This window comes from Callorhinus ursinus, unplaced genomic scaffold, assembly GCF_003265705.2.
Source record: "Callorhinus ursinus isolate GAN/ISIS: 27379988/994484 unplaced genomic scaffold, GSC_fseal_2.0 scaffold25, whole genome shotgun sequence".
NCBI classification, from domain to species: domain Eukaryota; kingdom Metazoa; phylum Chordata; class Mammalia; order Carnivora; family Otariidae; genus Callorhinus; species Callorhinus ursinus.
The window spans coordinates 19,672,859-19,691,189 of record NW_027397087.1 but is presented as its reverse complement, the minus strand read 5'-3'; the positions used below and the strand labels follow the sequence as shown (position 1 = coordinate 19,691,189).

Sequence of the window (18,331 nt, the reverse complement as noted above, 5' to 3'; positions counted from 1 at the left end):
CTGAGGCACATTTTGTGCATAATAAACATAAACACTGACTTATTTGTATTCAAAACCTAGATGTTGTATAACAGGTCTGGTGATTATTTAGGTTTCATGATAGATACAAAACCAAAACCAAAAACAAAGAACTGTGTACAAGACATCTCCTGTATCTAGATGTTTATTAGATTTTTTTTAAATTTATTTAAGAGAGAGAGCAAGCATGAATTGTGGGGAGAGGCAGAGGGAGAAAGTCTCTCTGCCGAGCAGGGAGCCTGAAGCCACGACCCCAAGATCATGACCTGAACTGAAGGCAGATGCTTAACCAACTGAGCCACCCAGGCGCCCTGTATCTAGATGTTTATTATTCTGTGGATTTTTATATGGCATAGATCAGTTTTCCTGAAACCTATGTAGAGCAAAAACATAATATAACAGGATTTTCTAATCAAAATTATGAATACTTAGATAATGTGATGTTTATATTCTTCAAAAGTTTATAGCTGTTTAAAAGCTTACCCTCATCATTTCAGATTTCAGCTAAAGAACTTCTCTTTGGCCATTCGGCTTCAGTAACATGTTTGGCAAGAGCAAGGGATTTCTCGAAACAACCTTACGTCGTCAGTGCTGCTGAAAATGGGTAAGTAAGATGTGCGTAACTTTGTGACCATCTCTGTTGCCTCTCCCTTTTTAAAATCAATGATGGGGTACAGAATTCTGGGGCTGAAGGAAACTTCAGTGATTATCATGTTCCTTTTACATAGAGGAAAATTTAGATCTTGAATGGTAGAGTATTTGGGTGATGATCCCAAGGAACGTGATCAGTACTGTGTCTCCCAATTTAACTCTTTTTTTTTCTTGCTGGATTAAGACCAAAATAAACTCTCTAACTTGTCTATCAGGCCTTGCAGCAGCCTCACTATATAAAAGATAATGGCAAATGCCACCTGTTGTAGAATTGAAAACGGAAACGTCTGGGTGCTTGTCTTTTTTCACGTAGTAATTCACTTTGAGCTCTTAAGCAAATCTATCCAAGCCTTCATCATTTTGTAAAACAACTCAGTAGTTATAATCTTCATGTTATACACTTATCTGAAATCATTATAGGAGAAACAGAAGAGAGGGCTCAATGGTAAGTGGGATAGAGGGGAGAGAGAAGGGAAGGGAACATATACTGTGATTTGGGTGCAGTTTCATGGAAGCAAGGTTTATTCCAGTGAAATAGGACTAAGCTGTAAGAAAAAGCCTCGCCGATGGAAGAACTACTAGGAGCTGGACTCTGCTGATGAGTTATTTGCCAAAGTAGATTCGGGAATGCGGAATCGATTCAGCGTGCATTTGTGAATCAGGGATTGGATTACTGGTTGAAACAAGAGAACCCCCTCCTTTTTTTAACCTGAGGAGAAAGTACATGGCCCTGAACTCTGAGAACCAAAAGAATCATGAGTGTAAACTTGGAGAAACTGAATAGTTTAACAAAATGCTAGTGAAACGGGTATCAAAGAGGTACCTATTCTCATAGTTTACAGCAAAGCCATCATTGTTAAACTTAGAGAGATTGAACTTTGGGTGAGGCTAGAGTTAAGTGCCCTAGTACATTATTTTCTTAACAATGGCTAGTAGCTTTTTTGTGCTAGGGCTGCCGCAAAGCCTGCTACACAAGCTGAGATAGATAAATATTGCCAGTCTAGAGAATTTGGGAGATGGTGATTTTTTTTTTCCTGAGACTACTTGAGGAGTTGAGAAAAATTAATTGCTAAATGAGAAATAGCTCTGGAAAGTAATTGAGTTCCAGCCTGAGGTTTTTGCCCCCAGTAGTCTAGCTCCAAAAAAGAAACTAAGGTTAATGGACATATTCTTGATGATAGATGAATTCAGCTGTACAACCCTGCAAATATAATTATTAAAGAGCCAAGGAGTCTGGTTTGATCTTCCTTTCCCAAGATGATTTTAATTTTCTAGAATTCTGTTTCTTCAAGATGCAAAACTTGGCCTGCATCTGTTAAGATATTCTTTAGGCAGTATCTACATTTCAGCTGCTTCATACTTAACAAATCCTAGTTTAATCTACTGGAAGTTATTACACTTACTAGACTTGGTCCATTATGCCCCAACAACAATGATTTTTTAGCTTTGAGAAGACTCAAGAAGTGACTGTAGACTTAGCGTTTCTGCTTCCAGAATGTTCAGATGGTACCCAAAATTGCTGTGATTCAGTTTTTCATTTTTTTCCCAAAGTATTAGTTCATCAGTAGGCATAAGATTCAGAAATCCCAGTGAGTTCCAGGATGACTGAAGGGAAATACATACCTGGAGACCTGATGTTGAAACAACAGAATGCCAAAGAAAAAAGATCCTGAAGGTGGTTAGTGGGAAAAAGCAGATTATTTATAATGGAATGCAATTATGCTGACTTCTCAGCAGTAAAATGAAAACTGGACAGCAGTGAAATATTTTCAAAATGTTGAGAGAAAATATCTGCCAACTTAGAATTGCATGTCTAGCAAAAATATCTTCCTAAAAATGAGGTCAAAATAATAACGTTTAAGACAAATACTGAGAACACTCACTGCCAGCAGATTCTCTATAAGCAGCAGAATTCTAAATTATATTCTTCAGTAAGAAAAGCCATGATTCAGAAGGAAGAGCTGAGATGGAAGAAGGAGTATTGAACAAAACCAGCAAATTTTTAGAAAGTGTAAATAAATACAGACTATTACACAACAATGTTTATGTATCTCCCATGCCCTGCCCATACATATTCACACAATCCTAGTCAACAATTGCAGAGGGTTGGGTAGTGACCAGATTCCACGTGTTGTGGTGTTCTAGAGGTGGGTAAAGCTGTTGATTAACGTTAGAATTTAAGCTAGATGTACATGTTGATATTCCCAGGGTAGCTGCTAAAAGAACAGAGAGAAGAAATAAAAATAAAAGAAATAGAATACAGAACTTCCAACTTGGAAAAGAAAAAATAATAATGCTATTTAATCCAAAGGAGACAAAAATAAATGGGGCAAATGGAAAGCACAAGATAAGGTAGTTGAGCTAAATCTGACTAAAACCGTAATCTCAATTATGTAGAGGGACTGAGCCCTCTAGTTAAATCACAAAGATTGTCATATAACTTAAAAGACAAAAACAGCATAAGGACATAGAAAGGTTAAAAGTAAACGGATGGAAAAAGATTTATCGGATGAATACTGACCAAAATAATGTTGATATAGCTGTATAAATATTTTATATTAATAAATACACATAGTTAATAAAACCTTAAGGCAAAAAAGCCTTGGCATTGATAAAGAGGGTTATTACTTATTAATAAAATTTTCAGTCAGCAGCAGGAGATGAGACCAGAAAGTTAGGCAGGCACCCAGTCTTAGAGTCTTCTAGAACCATGTTCTTCCAACCTGAGCTTACATCAGGACCACCTGAAGAGCTTGTGTAAATACAGATTTCTGGGCCCCACTCCCAGAGGTATGGGTTCAGTAGGTCCGGGCTGAGGTTCAAGAACTTGCATTTCTAACACACTCCTGGACAGTGCTGAGGCTGCTTGTTCAGAGAACATATCTGGTGTAGTGAGTATCCTATAATGGGGGCAGTGAGAGAAAGTATGATGTCAAGAATGACTTGGGAAACCCATTGGTGATGATACCAGTTAATTATGAGGTTAGGAAACTAAGGAGGATGGATGTTACACTTCACTGTGCATATGAGGATGTGGAGTCTCCCATATCATCCACATAGATATCTAATAGCTAGTTGCATGTAGAAATCTAGAGCTCAGTGAAGAGGTCTGGGCTTCCAACGTCATGTACATGGTACCTGAAGTGATGGGAGTAGATAATTCACCCAGAGAGAGTGTGAAATGTGAGAATGTAAGAAAGCCTAAGACAAAAATCTAAGGAAAATCAGCATTTAAAGCAGCATAAGAATGGAACGTGAGAAGGCCAGTGAAATCCCAAAAGTGTAATGGAAGACAAGAGAAAAAAAGAGTTTGAAGAATATAAGGGACTTGGAATTCAAGATGGCAAACCATGTTTATCTCCTCTCCCTCTAGATGTTGCATTAAAATAGAAATCATAACAGTTTTATAAGCACACAAATATAAGAATAGGAATGGGGCCAAGAGAAAATAGTGTATTTATGAAAGTAGAAAAGTGGACAGAAGAATGGCAACTGATCTATTTATCCACTGGATGAATTTTTTATTGAGGTGCTGAGGTGGGGATGTAGAATTGAATAAGGAAAAAAATGCCTTTTCTCCAGGAATTTAGTGGGAATTTAGCAGTTTTGTAACTTTATATGTTGTAGATATTTTCCTCTGTGTTCTTTTCAATGAAATTTTAAAAAAATCAAGAATTTAAAAATTTTGGAAATTGTTAAACATTTTTTATGTAATTAAAGGTGATCTCAGTAGAAACGTTGGGGATAGTATTTCAAAAGGAAAAGACGAATGTACATTTTAATAGTCAATTTTTCTGTGTTCTTATTAAGTATGTAACTTGTACAGTTCCAGCTACAATGTCAATGCTACTTTTGGTACACAACACATCTGCTTTCTTTCCTTAAAAAGAATTGATAGGCAAAGAGTCAGTTTTTGCTTTGTGGTATTTTTGTATTACTTTTTTTTTTTTAACTTTAAGATAGAAAATAAGATGATAAGAAAACAAATAGGGAAAGCATTAGATCCAGGAGAATTTAGAAACATTAACATCACCAAGAGAGCTTTTACTGATGCCCAGGCTCCAACCTTGGAAAATGTGATTTAATTAGCATGGCTTGATGTCTGGGTTGGGACCCAGACATCAGTATTTTTAAAAAGTTTGCTGATAATTTTCATGTATAGCCAGTTTAGAACCACTGGTTTGGAGACAGACTTACCTAGAAACAGACTAACTGACCAAGAGCTTGGCAAAACCTATATGCCGGGACTCCAACACAGAGCTGTGGAATTAGAATCTCTATGGACAATTTTAGAAATATGCTCAGGTGATGCACAGCTAGAGTTGAGAACTATGCTAATAAACTCCAGTTCCTTATGAAGCTAAAATTTTATATTAATAGCAAGTTAAGTTCTATTTTTTTTAACCTTTGACTTTTTTTTACCTTTGAGATTTATTATCTCAATTTCTACCTCTTTCCCAGTTTTATTTTTCACACACACACACACACACACACACACACACACACACACACACACACAAACTTTTCCCTTGTTTTACTGAGTTGCATGAGTTTTCATATTACCTCAAATCCTTTTTGGAATAAAGTCGGATATAAACAGAGAAAAAAATTATGAATATTTTGTTTCTATATCCAGAACAGAGTTTCTCAACCTCAGTACTGATTATATTTTGGAGCACCAGAGAATTCTTTGTTGTGGGGCCATCCTGTGCATCCTAGAATATTTAGCAGCATTCCTGGCCTTCCCCCACTAGATGCCAGTAGTGTGTTCCTAGTTGTGACTATCAAAAATATCTCTTATCATTGTCGAATGTTCTTTGGGGGGCAAAATCGCCCCAGGTTGAGAACCATTGATTTAAAGATTGATGTCCAGTGTCTGACCAGAAAAACAAAAAGTCCAGCAAAACACCAAATGCATCTAGCATTTACTATTATTAATTCATATCTTTTGCTTCTTAATAGCAGCTTCTCCCTTAAAGCCAATAAAGGTTTCATTTATTCTTTCATGGAAAGTTTTGCTTATGTGTTGAAAGTGTCAAAACTGAAGGATATTACCAAACAACTCTGAAACAGCCGTTCTGGTTTTTGTGAACGGAAATCATGTAGATTTAAATTGCCCTACGCTGGGTGATGTATTTTGTCACTGTATTTCATAATTTTATGTACATCCTTGTAACATACAGGAAAGCAAGTCAGAGTTTTCTAAACAATGAGAATTCTCTAAATATGTAGTGGCAAGTGTGATTTCAACATTTCAGGATAAGCAAAGAAGTAAACCCTATCAATGAGAGACCAAATGTAGCCTCTTGGTGGCACTGTTTATTTTTATAAAAATGATACCTCAGCTCCAGAAGATGCAGCCCTCGATGCATTATGCTTTTCAGAATATGTAGTTTAAGTTCGGTGAAATAAACCATTTTCAAAAGGATGCAGTTTCCATGAAAAGACTGTTGTACTATCACTCTAACAGACTGTGGTAGCTGGATCCACACAATTTGTTTTAGGTCAGGTTGGCGCTAAAGTAAGGTTTGTAGGCGGGCGGTAGGGTGTAATTACCCAAACAAAAAGACACAGATACAGTATGTCATCCCTGCTAATGACCACAACATTTTCTTGCTCAGTAATCTGTAACAAAATGCCACATAAATGATCAGGTTGCATTTAAGTGCAGCACTAAAGAAAAACTTGGTGACACAAAAATTATTTCAGTCAATTGAGTAGAAATGACAGAGAATAATGCAAAGTTATCTCTGCTAGGGAGATGTGTGTTTGGAATGTCACCAATGGACAGTGCGTGGAGAAGGCCACTCTTCCTTACAGGCACACTGCAGTCTGTGTAAGTACCTTCCCTTCCTTCAGAACATTGCCGGATTCTGGAACTCCTTTAGAGCATTTGCAAAGCACACATTTAAAGAAATGTTTTTGGAAGGTATTTTTTCCTTTGATTTTTATTTTGTCCCTGGAGTAGAATAGTGTCAGTTATCATCTGTTATTTTGGCATTTTTCTTTCCTAAAAGTGACTACTCAAGCTTTTTTTTTTCTGATTCTTTCTTTATTTTGGTATCTAATAGACAAATTCGAAAGATAATTTTTAACTTTTTCTTCATTACACTCACAACACACACACAGACACACACATGGAAAGATTCAGTTTTAATGACATGCTATTTTATAAAGCAAAAAAGTTTTTTGTCTTCAATTTTAAACTTTTTTGGGTGGATAGGTTCTTAATTTCTGAATTTCTTATTCATAAAAAGATAAAAAGGATCACTATACCTTTGTAATCATCTCCCATATTTAAAACAGATTTTGGCTTTTGGTAGATGGACTCCAATCATACAGGTGAGGCAGTTGCATTATACCAATGGTGCTCACAGTGTTTTTTATATTTTACTCATAGCTTTTGGCATTGATGACTTGCCCTACAATATTCACAAAGTCGTTTCTGGGACCAAAACTTGCACAGTAAGAGAATTTGTCAAGGGTACAATATATTACTCAATCTTTGATAAAAGCTGTTCTCAAAACTTATTTGGCATAAGAATTCCTTACACACTCTTCAGACACTTTCATTTCTTCTTAACGTATAGTAATGTCGCTAGAAGAAGGAACCTGATTTTGTTGTTGTTGTTTAATTCTACATAGCATTCTAGAAATAAAACAATTGTGAGCTTTCCATAATTTGGAATAAGATTCTTTCTTCCTGAAAGATCCCCCTTCCTCCAGAAAAATGGTGAATTACAAATGAGACTAAAGTCCCAAATCAATGCTTCAAAAATATGGAATAATTGAGCTAAAAGAAACTTTACTTGCTATTCAGTAGCCAGTAAATACTTTAATTGAATAGATGCTAAAACTAAAATCCAGAGAAGTCTTCACCATAGCCCAAATTATGTTAATTGCTAATGATAATTAACTCTTTGCTTTGAATTCCATTTTCATAGTATTACCACTGCTCATTCCGGATGACAGGGGAAGGTTGGCTTTTGTGTTGTGGAGAATATCAGGATGTTCTTATCATTGATGCCAGAAGTTTGGCTGTTATTCACACTTTCATATCGTCTCAGTCTCCTGATTGGATCAACTGCATGTGCATTGTTCACTCCATGAGAATTCAAGGTAATAGTTGGGTATTATATAACACTAAGAGAGTGCATATAAAAATAACCACTTTTGAACGATTTGTTAAACTAATGGGCAAGAGTTCAGAATACTCCTTTACGTTTATCTGTTGGTGGGGACAGTTCTCTAAGCCAGATCCAGAAAACTGAGAACACTCATACCAGTGGTTCAAGTCATTAGAAAGTCAGCAAGAGGTCAAGATGAAATGAAAAGAGGAGACTGTTTCCATGACTCAGTTCATTGGTACATTTCAAGAGTGACAAGCACGCATTTGTTGTGGATTAGCAAGACTCTTGGAACTTTTGCCTTGCTGTATCTTCTGGATGTAGTAGAGAATTCCGATTCGTGTAATGAGAGAATTCAAATTCCGTAATGGCTCCTTACTTGTTTCTGAAATAAGAAGGTGCAAGATTGACAACATAATGATTTTCAACGTAGTTCTGCCCTTAGCGGTGCTCTTCTATTACATGGGGGTCACTTTGAAATTTTAAAACAAATTTAAAACGTGATCTAAAATGTTTATTTTTTATAAAAAAAAAAACCCAAGGCTGAATAATTTTCACCTATGTAATCCTGCGTAATCCTTAAATGACTATGCTGTGATCTTTACAGCAACCAGTTATAACAGGGGTCAGCTTATACGTGACCTTTATTGTTTTTACAGAAGATTCTCTCTTGGTGGTATCAGTAGCGGGTGAGCTCAAAGTATGGGATCTCTCTTCATCTATCAACAGCATTCAGGTTGGCTTGTGAAACTTTTTATTCTCTAATTTCAAGCATATTTATTGAAATTTTTTTAATTATAAAGGTGTTACCCATTCACTGTTAAGAGTTCAAATAATGTTGAGGTGCCTGGGTGGCTCAGTCGGTTAAGCATCTGCTTTCAGCTCAGATAATGATATCAGGTTTTGGGATCCAGCCCCACATAGGGCTCTCCACTCAGCAAGGAGTCTGCTTCTCTCTCTCCCTCTCCGCTCACCTCGTGCGCATGTGCATGCGCTCTCTCTCTCTCTTTCATACAAATAAATAAAATCTTTTTAAAAAAGGAGTTCAAATAATGTAGAAATGAATAATTCTATCTCCATGTACTTCCCCCCTATCACTCTTCCAAGGGGTAGGCATTGGTAACAATTCAATTGTATCCTTCCAACCTGTTGTCAGGGCATATACAAATATTTTTATTTATACACACACACATACACACACACTGGTTACATTTTAAAAGAAATAAATAAATAGGTCATAGAGGAATATCTTTCCGAGCCTTACAGCAGAAAGAAAGACGCCTTTCTTCTGAGTTTATGTGAGTGATAGCAGGGAGATGACTGTGAACGGCTGGGGGGTCACATGCACTGAGAGTCCAGTATATTTACCTGCTCCCTGCATCAACTCGGCTACAAGTTGAGGTGGTGGCTGAGAAAACAGTCGTAGTATTTATGCTGATGATAAAATTGTTTCAGCTACCCTATGATCTGAACTCTCCTTTGGAATTTCTTGGTTGGGGAAGCCTAGGGATTATGTTAGCATAATGAGCCCAAGAAACACACACCAGCATTATCAGAAACTTATTGCTAATATAGTATTCTAGGTGTCCTATGTTGGCCACTCTTTTGTTTTTTTTTCAAAGCATTTTATTCATTTTTCTATTTTAGCAGTTAAGGTACTGCAGGTTTTTTCTTTAATATTTTACTTTTTTTGATTTATCTTTCTGCCATGTCTGAAAATTAGAAACTTACTCATATCTTTATATTCTCAGCATCCAGCACAGTCCCCAGAATGTTTGTTGGATGATTATATGAGGAATCCTGCTTATGATTTCCTTTACAAAATAACTTCTTATTTCAGAAAACTCAAAAGAAAACTGGGGTAGTTTTTTATAAAAATGGTGTGATCTACTTCAGGTGTACGATGGGGCAAATCTTCTTATACAGTCGTGTATAAATTACCTAGAACTAGTACTAAAATATTCCCATTACTTTTGAAGGAAAAGCAAGATGTCTATGAAAAGGAATCCAAATCTCTCGACTCCCTGAACTGCCGGACAATACGATTTTGCACATATACGGAGAGACTTTTACTGGTGGTATTTTCTAAATGTTGGAAGGTATTAATACCAGTGATATACAAATGTAATTTTTTCTTGCTCAATGCAATAATTATAAGAGTTTGATTTAAATATGATCCAAACTCTATATTATTATCAGAGCACGGAATGATTTGTCTTTTATAACCCACTTTTATCAATTTTCCTCTCCCTGCACTCAGCTGTTTTGCTTCTCAGGAGATTATATATCTAAAATATATCCTAATTTTATTAATAACAAACTATTATTATAGTGAGCATTTATCTCTGATTATTTTTAAAATTTAATGCCTGCACTTTAGAACTAAAAAGAAAACTAATACTTTTCACCTACATACACTGATTTTATTTTTAGACTTGTTTTCTTTTTCTGCTTAGTCACTACATTCATTTTTAAGGAATATGCATTCCTTTCTTGTGAATATATTCACTGATATCTCCAATAAGAAAGAAAAACTAAGTTATTATATCATCTGATGGCATCCCTTTTTTCTTTAGTGTTCCATATACCTGACCCAGTTAATAAAACTATATTGTCTTAACTTATATGTTGATAATATTTGAACAAAAATATAAAGTATGTGGTCTAACAAAAGTTTTCAACTGTATAAACTTTTTTGTATAATAAATTTTAAAAATTTAAAGTTGGACTACCATATGGAAGAAATAAAATTATATGTAAATTTTGGGATTTTTGATCTCTGTGCTTAATGGTCACATTCTGGAATGGTACAAAGCTTATTCACTGAAACCTACCTTAATATAAGTGGGAAAAAATAAGTACCAGTAAAATATCATCTTGGTACATGAGTACAGTGTGTCCTGTTATTAATATTTAATATATTATCGCATTAACACTGCCATCTAAATGGTCTTGATAAGCATAATTTATCTTTCATCTCATTGGCAGATTAGATTAGAAGCTTTTGTTAATGTGTGTCATTAATTTTGTATTTTAGGTTTATGATTATTGTGATTTTTCCCTTCTGCGGACTGAAGTTAGTAGAAGTGGGCAGTTTTTTGCTGGTGGAGAGGTGCTTGCTGCTCACAGAATCATCATCTGGACAGAAGATGGTCACAGTTATATCTATCAGCTGCTGAACAGGTGGGCTCAGATGGGAGCGGCATACAAAACATTCAGGTAGAAAATGAACTTTGGGAGGTTTATTATGGAAAAATCCCTGCATGCCGCCCATGATCAAAAACCAGAACAAAACAACTTTGGCACTAGAAGATTTACTCTGGGCTTGGTAGGCTTCAGCCTTTGTATAAAACAGCAGGGGATGAAGGAATGAGATTAACCATGTATAACTTGTACAGCTGGTGCTGGGTTTTCAAAAAGTCACTTGTAATTATTAACCCAACAATTTCTAACTAGAGTTTAGAAACTTGAATGGTACCATCCGGCTTTTGAATGTGGGAGGAGGAAAAAAAAAAAAAACGAATAAAGAACTCCAAAGTTCTAAACTCTGCTTTTTATTTTTCACCATGCAGTGGGCTTTCCAAAAGCCTATACCCTGCTGATGGAAGAGTGCTTAAAGAGACAATTTATCCTCATTTACTGTGCTCTACTTCTGTGCAGGAAAATAAGGTAATGCAAGGAGAGAGTGACTGCCTCAAAACTGTTTCACTCCGCATCTTAGTTAAGTGTTGCTTTGTCTGTAGCAGAGTCAGACTTGAAAAAGTTGAATTGAAGAACCACAGCAAGTTATCAATGAGAAAATCAAATCTAACTGTTAATGGGTACTGAAGAGAAAACGTTGCCTTTGAAAAATGTATCTTTTAAAGTCTGATTAAACAATATATATTTATTATAGAAAAATTACCAAAGTTAAACACCCACACACATAACACATTTTTCACTGACCCTTTGGATAAATGGTTTGATGCAAAGTTACACATTTTTCACTGACCCTTTGGATAAATGGTTTGATGCAAAGTTACACATTTTTCACTGACCCTTTGGATAAATGGTTTGATGCAAAGTTATTACCATTTTGATGTGTCTAATCCAATTTTTACACTTAATCAGATGGTTTATATCCTGCTTTTTTTTTACTCAATATTACCATTTTTTGCATATATTTAGCTCTTTTTCTGAATGAATTTTCTTGCTAAAATAAAAACAAATATATTTGTGATTCCTGGCAGAGTTGAGGATATAATTATGTGTTTTTACTTGACTGAATTATATCTTTAACACTCCAGGAAGCCTGAACATTTAAAGTTATTTTATTTTAGTAGTGCTAACCAGAGTGAGGTTGTTTTGTTGTTGTTGTTGTTGTTGTTGTTGTTAACCTATGGACTTGGTCATCAGTTAATTATCCAAAGAAGTAATTCATGGAGAATGGAGGAGCTTTGGATTACTGATGTATCAACCAAGGAAGCATGTTATTTTTTACAGAGTAATGTTTTGCTTAATTAGATAGCATTGCTGTTGGAGATCCTATAGTTCCGTGATTGTCCCTTTAACATATCTGCAAGGTTTTGTTGCAAAAACTTTATTAAGCAGGTGCCAACCAAGAATCAGAACTCTTAGTGCCATCGCGGCATAGGCAAACTTTAGAATCGTGGCATCAGGCACTATTTCTAAAGTCATTTGTGGGTGGCACTCGAGCCTTGTTTTGCTGTTGGTCATTAAAGCAGTATTGTGGCTTACTCAGAAAAGCACTTTTAGTCATTTTTTAAAGGACCTGCCTACCTATTCTTTCTTTTAGCTCCAGAATGCATTTCTTATAAAGCAGTTTTCCCTAAAAGCTAAAATATAAGTAGTGTCCTTTAAGAGCTTCCAGTCTACTCCAACTATCAATGCTATACACTGCTATGCAGAAAAAGGATAGCAATTACAAATTAACATAAAAGATACTAATCTTAAGGGAAGCCATCTTATTTTGTTCCTCAAAATGTAAAGACATAGATCTATGGGTCTTCTGTCAACAATTCTTGTTTAGACAACCACAGTTACTTCTTTATCTTAAAAGTGGGAAGTACTTGGAAGCCAGTGAAATATGACTAGAATAATCGGAATCTTAAAGAAGCTGGTGTGCCCATCCTTACGCCCTTGCTTGCCGTTTGTCCAGCCAAGAAATTAAAGTCTGACATTATTCTCCTTATTCAAAACATCCCCAATATTCACTAAATATAAGACTTCTTAGTCTCCTGCAGTTAAAAGGTATCATTTTGGTGGGGTGGGGAGATGAGCTTGGTAGGTACAATGAGTTTAGAAAAAGGGGTTCTATAAATATGTAATATTAACTAGACACTTCTTTTGGAATCAAATCTTAATGTTTGACAATAACGTGTACCCAGAGTTAACATTTATGATGCTAGGAACATATCTGCTGATGAAGTTGTAGTACCAAATGACACTCTCCCTTCCTTTCCGTAGTTTATGAGAGTCTCCCTAGCTTCAGATCACAGCTGATGATCACTGAGGCCAGTGACAGGGGTCTTGGTTGTTGAGATGAGGTACTGGGCTTTCCAGGGTCTTAGCTATGGAGTAACCCTGAAATGCTGAGGTGGGAGTAGCTGGGCTAGAAACAACCTGAGGATTGCAGACAAGGAATTTGGGTGCATGAACTAAGAGTATTAACAATGATGACGATAATAGGTAACTTTATGTCCAAGGCCTTATTATTGTCAAAGAAGACACTCCTTCATTTACATGCATTCCCACCATGACCACACTTTGAAACTGATGTTCAGAGAGGTTAATTCCTAGGATTTGAACTTAGGCTGTTTGGCCCCAGAGTCTGGCAGGGGGCCTTTGGAGCAAGTTTCTCATTGTCCTGAACAGTGGATAATAAGAATGGTTAATATTCACTGAGTGTGTACCAAATGCATGGCACCATTCTAAACACCTCACCTTTAGCAACTCATTAATCCTGACAGCGATCCCATATAATAGGTGCTTTTATTGGCCTTCTTTCACAGTTAGGGAGAATGAGACAGAGAGGTTAAGTAAATTGTCCAGATCAAGTAATTGGCTCTTTTAATAGAGTTGGTACGTACTAAACCAGGATTTGAATCCAGGCAGTTAACCCAAGAGAATTCACTCTTAAAGACTATTTTATTACCTCTTAGAGGTATTCCCTCTCAGAGAACGAGTGCTCCTTGTGATGTGTATGGGGACTGTGATGAAAAATTAGAATTCATATGGTGAGGGGCTCTGAGGGGGTTTGCAGGTCAACAGCAGAACTGGAGAAGGAACCCCTGGGAAGGATGGGGGTGGAGGCAACGAGGAGTGGGTTGAGAAGTGAGGGCAGAGGGATTGACAGTAGCCCAGGAGTGTGAGCTGCAGGGGCAGTGCCCCAAGCTGCGAGGGCGGACGCATCTGCCCACCACCAACCTGAGTAACCACCCTCCTCTCTGGAGCTTCATTCCCAGATCAAAATCCTGAGGGAGTTGGACTAGTCAGTGCTAAGGTTCCTCAAGGTCAAGAGAGTTTAAGAAGCCAGTTTACCCAAATTTTATCAACACCATTTCTAACACCTACAAAAGTGATGGCCTGACAAGTATAAGACTCCAAAGTGCCTTCTTAATCTTAAAAAAAAAAAAAAAAAGATTTATTCAGAGAACTGACTTCATAGGAACTGTTTTCTCTCCTGCAATGCTCTCATTTTGGGAGACAATAGAGGATTATACATCTTGCTTGCATGGTCTTGGATTCCTTTCTTTTTCTCTTCCTGTCTTGGTTTTCTTATCTCCACACCAGGAATAATAACCGTGTTTACTTACTTTGTAGCTTTGTTGTAAGGATTAAATAGAGCAGTGTTTTGGCCTTTAATATACTCTACAGATATATTATAGAATCTTTCCAATAATACATCAAAGTCCTGACCTTCAAGCCTATTTTCTGACTAGGAACTATCACTTTTGTAGACTTCTTTAATTCTAGCACCCCAGTTGGCTTTCTTTCCAGGGTGCCTTTTATTTGTACTTCACAAGAAGTGTTTGTCTTTATTTTTATAATCGCTTCATTATTTTGATCCCTTGTGCAGAATCTCTGTATGCAAGTCTGCCCAAACAACATCTACACTGCACCGAGGTACTAGGGAGATTCTAGACTCATTCACTACTAAAAGCATATCTTGCAGAACTCTGGTGCCCAATATTCACACTCTGCCTCAGCAATATTATAACTTCACGTACATAAACATATAATATATATTAATATAAACTCTAGCTACATATTTATTTATACTAATATAATATTTTTGTGTTTGTTTACTTATTTATTTATATGTTATGGACTCATTTTTATATGTGCCCACTTAGAATATTTAAAATCAAATATATTAAATCTGAAAAATACTCAACAGAAAGTAGAAAGCATATTGGTAAAACAAAATTACCATACAAATATTAGTTGTTGCTGTTTTAATTGACAATTGGAACTCAAGGGGCCATAAAGAAATCAGGCCGCCTTAGTGGGCAGTAGAGTATGGTCATGAAGACATGGACTCTTGAGTCAGAATTATTGGACTCCAAAGCACAATGCTGTTTGTTTCACTCTGGGTAAATCAACGTCTTCACTCTCAGTTTATTCATCTGTAAGCTGGAGACAATGATAGTACCAACTTCACAGAATTATTGTGAGGACTATTTAGCTGAATGGATGGAAAGCCCCCAACAGTATGTGTCATACGCAGACAGAACATCTTCAGTAAATGTTAAACTCTCTGAAGTCTAGCTGATGACTTTGCTTCTATTTTATCAATTTTTTTTGTCTTGAGTAAGAGATTATTTCACTTAAGTTACTTGGAATTTTTGAAAGACCAGGAAAAAAATGGAAACAAGACTTCATCTATGAAGTCTTGTCCCTCCATTTTAAGCCAGTGGTTGTCATTTTATATTTAGATATTTTTTCTACATAAAAGCTAACTTTTTGTTTTGGACCAGAGCCTTTCCTTTGTTATGGGCTACATGAATGAACGGAAAGAGCCTTTTTATAAGGTTCTTTTCTCTGGAGCAGTCTCAGGAAGAATTACTTTGTGGCATATCCCTGATGTTCCTGTATCCAAGTTTGATGGTTCTCCTAGAGGTAAGAAAATTTCTAATCTATTTATAATCATATGTCTTCTGAGAATGAGTTTGTAATTAATTCAGTATTTTTCTCATTTGTGTCACACAAGGCTACAAATAAGACAGATTTTTCTCATGTACACTACGCATTAGATGTCAACTTAAAGGTAGGTATAAACATTTTGGGGGCAGAGGGAGAGAGAGAGAGAATCCCAAAAGGGCTCCACACCCAGTGCAGAGCCCAGCCTAGGGCTCGATCTCACGACCTTGAGACTATGACCTGAGCCGAAATCAAGAGTTGGACACTTAACTGACTAAGCAGTCAAGAGTTGTATGCTTAACCTACTGAGCTACCCAGGCACCCCAAACATGATGTTTGTAGATCTTGTACAATAATAAAACCAATATAATTCAAATTAACATCAATTTAACAGGAATGGCGTTTTATTGAAATGAATGCTTATAGTATGAATGTAGGATAGGCTGATACACCATACTCAATATTTTTGAATTTGTTGTGCCTATATCCTATACTTCTCCTTTTTTTTTTTAAGATTTTATTTATTTATTTGACAGAGAAAGAGAGACAGCGAGAGAGGGAACACAAGCAGGGGGAGTGGGAGAGGGAGAAGCAGGCTTCCCACTGAGCAGGGAGCCCAACGTGGGGCTTAATCCCAGGACCCTGGGATCATGACCTGAGCCGGAGGCAGCCGCTTAATGACTGAGCCACCCAGGCGCCCCATCCTGTACCTTTTCAACCAATTTCTCTATTGGATAGTTGCAGCTGCCTGGAACAACAGGAACAGATATAAACTTGGCCACTAAAACATTTAGCATTTGTTTATTTTAGTTTTTCTTAGAATACAAAATTGAAGTCATTAGAGTAAACATTATTGTGGAGAACCTTCAAAGTCCTGAGACCACATATTCCAAATTGAGGAAGGCTGTCTTACTCTTTTTCCCTTTTTCCCAAATCATTAAGTCATCTCTGTGAATCCTTGTCTAGGGAACAGCAGAAACAAGGTATTCAATACTTGAATTTCTAAGTGCAACTTTCCACTGTTTAGCAAAATCACTGGTATAACTTTTAGTGTGTTTGTCCCAGATGTTTTCAAAATGGTTCATAATAGTCCTAGGTTAAAAAGATATGGATCAAAAAATAGATGTAGAACTTGGTACAGTGCATGGAAAAGTTTCTCACAAGTTCAATTTTAAGACTTAAAATACATACCATGCCCCTGCTGAGGCCACCTAATGGTGAACCCAGGATTTCTCACACCTATGTTCCACAGCCAGCAGCAGAATTAAGTAAGCATCTAATTAATCTTCTTTTTAAGTAGAACCATAGTCATCTACGACAGCACTTGATGTTTGTCTCAGGTTTGGTTTCTAGGTTTCCATAGTCACTGTGGCATGTGTACTGAAAGACCTGGGTTCTCTTTCATAGAAAGGTAGGTTGGCTTTGACTTGCCCCCTTTGCTCCTGAGTCCAAACTTCTCTCCCTTCCTAAGCCTACTTGAGGCCCAGTTCAAATGGTTGGGTGGCAAGCTATGCAAAATGATAACCAGTGTTCTTGATACTCGTAGAAAATTCCCCAGGAGCGATTTTGAGATATTCATACCCTTGATATTTAAAGAATACGTTTCTTCCATTTTCCTCACATAACTAAGAGACCCCCAGTTTTCCTTCTTAATGTTGCTGAGACACATAGAGAATTTATGAGATTGGACCAACACTTTACATCACTGCAAGAGTTTCTCAGTTCTTTTTAGGTGACCTAATCTAAAATGAACGCACGAATACACACCTATTCTTCTGAGGCTCCTTGAAGGAGAGAGGACCAATGAAATAGCATTTGGAATAAAGACAATGGATGACAGGAGAACTCTTCTGCAGTTAGTCACTGTTAGGATGGCAAAAGAGCCTCTAGGTACCCCAAGGGATGGTGCCTTGATAACATTTTCCATATCTATGATGAATTTATAAACCGAATTTTCCCTTTCTTATGTGTTTTCCTTTTAGAGATACCAATAACTGCCACATGGACCCTTCAAGATAATTTTGATAAGCATCATACCATGTCCCAAAGTATTATTGACCATGTCTCTGGGACTGGAACAGTCGGAGTCACTTCATCAGAGTATGTTCCAAGTCTTGATAAACTAATATGTGGCTGTGAAGATGGGACAATTTTCATTACACAGGGTTTGAATGCTGCCAAAGCAGGACTTCTAGAAGGCGGTTCTTTATTAAAAGGTCATTGAATTTTATTTAACCCTATTTATTTAATTTATTTAAGCTTCAACTTTAACTAGCTGTACTAAGAAGATTCCTAAAGCTTAAAGAATTTGCTACTATTTGCTAATTAATGTGTACATATTTTAATATTAAAGTAAAAACACCTAGTTTTTTTTTAAAGTCAAGTGGAAGGTT

The 18,331-nt window shown here is 36.5% G+C and overlaps 1 protein-coding gene across 4 annotated transcripts in view; it reads left to right on the top strand.

Moving 5' to 3' along the window:
* Positions 1 to 18,331, top strand: part of WDR72 (WD repeat domain 72) — a 223,193-nt gene that overhangs the window by 29,543 nt on the left and 175,319 nt on the right. For all 4 annotated transcript variants that reach the window (XM_073877025.1, XM_073877026.1, XM_073877027.1 and 1 more), the window contains 9 exons: positions 516 to 622; positions 6,427 to 6,505; positions 7,614 to 7,788; positions 8,456 to 8,532; positions 9,776 to 9,895; positions 10,834 to 10,979; positions 11,369 to 11,465; positions 15,776 to 15,917; positions 17,921 to 18,154. In XM_073877025.1, the coding sequence (XP_073733126.1) occupies positions 516 to 622; positions 6,427 to 6,505; positions 7,614 to 7,788; positions 8,456 to 8,532; positions 9,776 to 9,895; positions 10,834 to 10,979; positions 11,369 to 11,465; positions 15,776 to 15,917; positions 17,921 to 18,154 (1,177 nt within the window). The remainder of the gene's footprint in view (positions 1 to 515; positions 623 to 6,426; positions 6,506 to 7,613; positions 7,789 to 8,455; positions 8,533 to 9,775; positions 9,896 to 10,833; positions 10,980 to 11,368; positions 11,466 to 15,775; positions 15,918 to 17,920; positions 18,155 to 18,331) is intronic.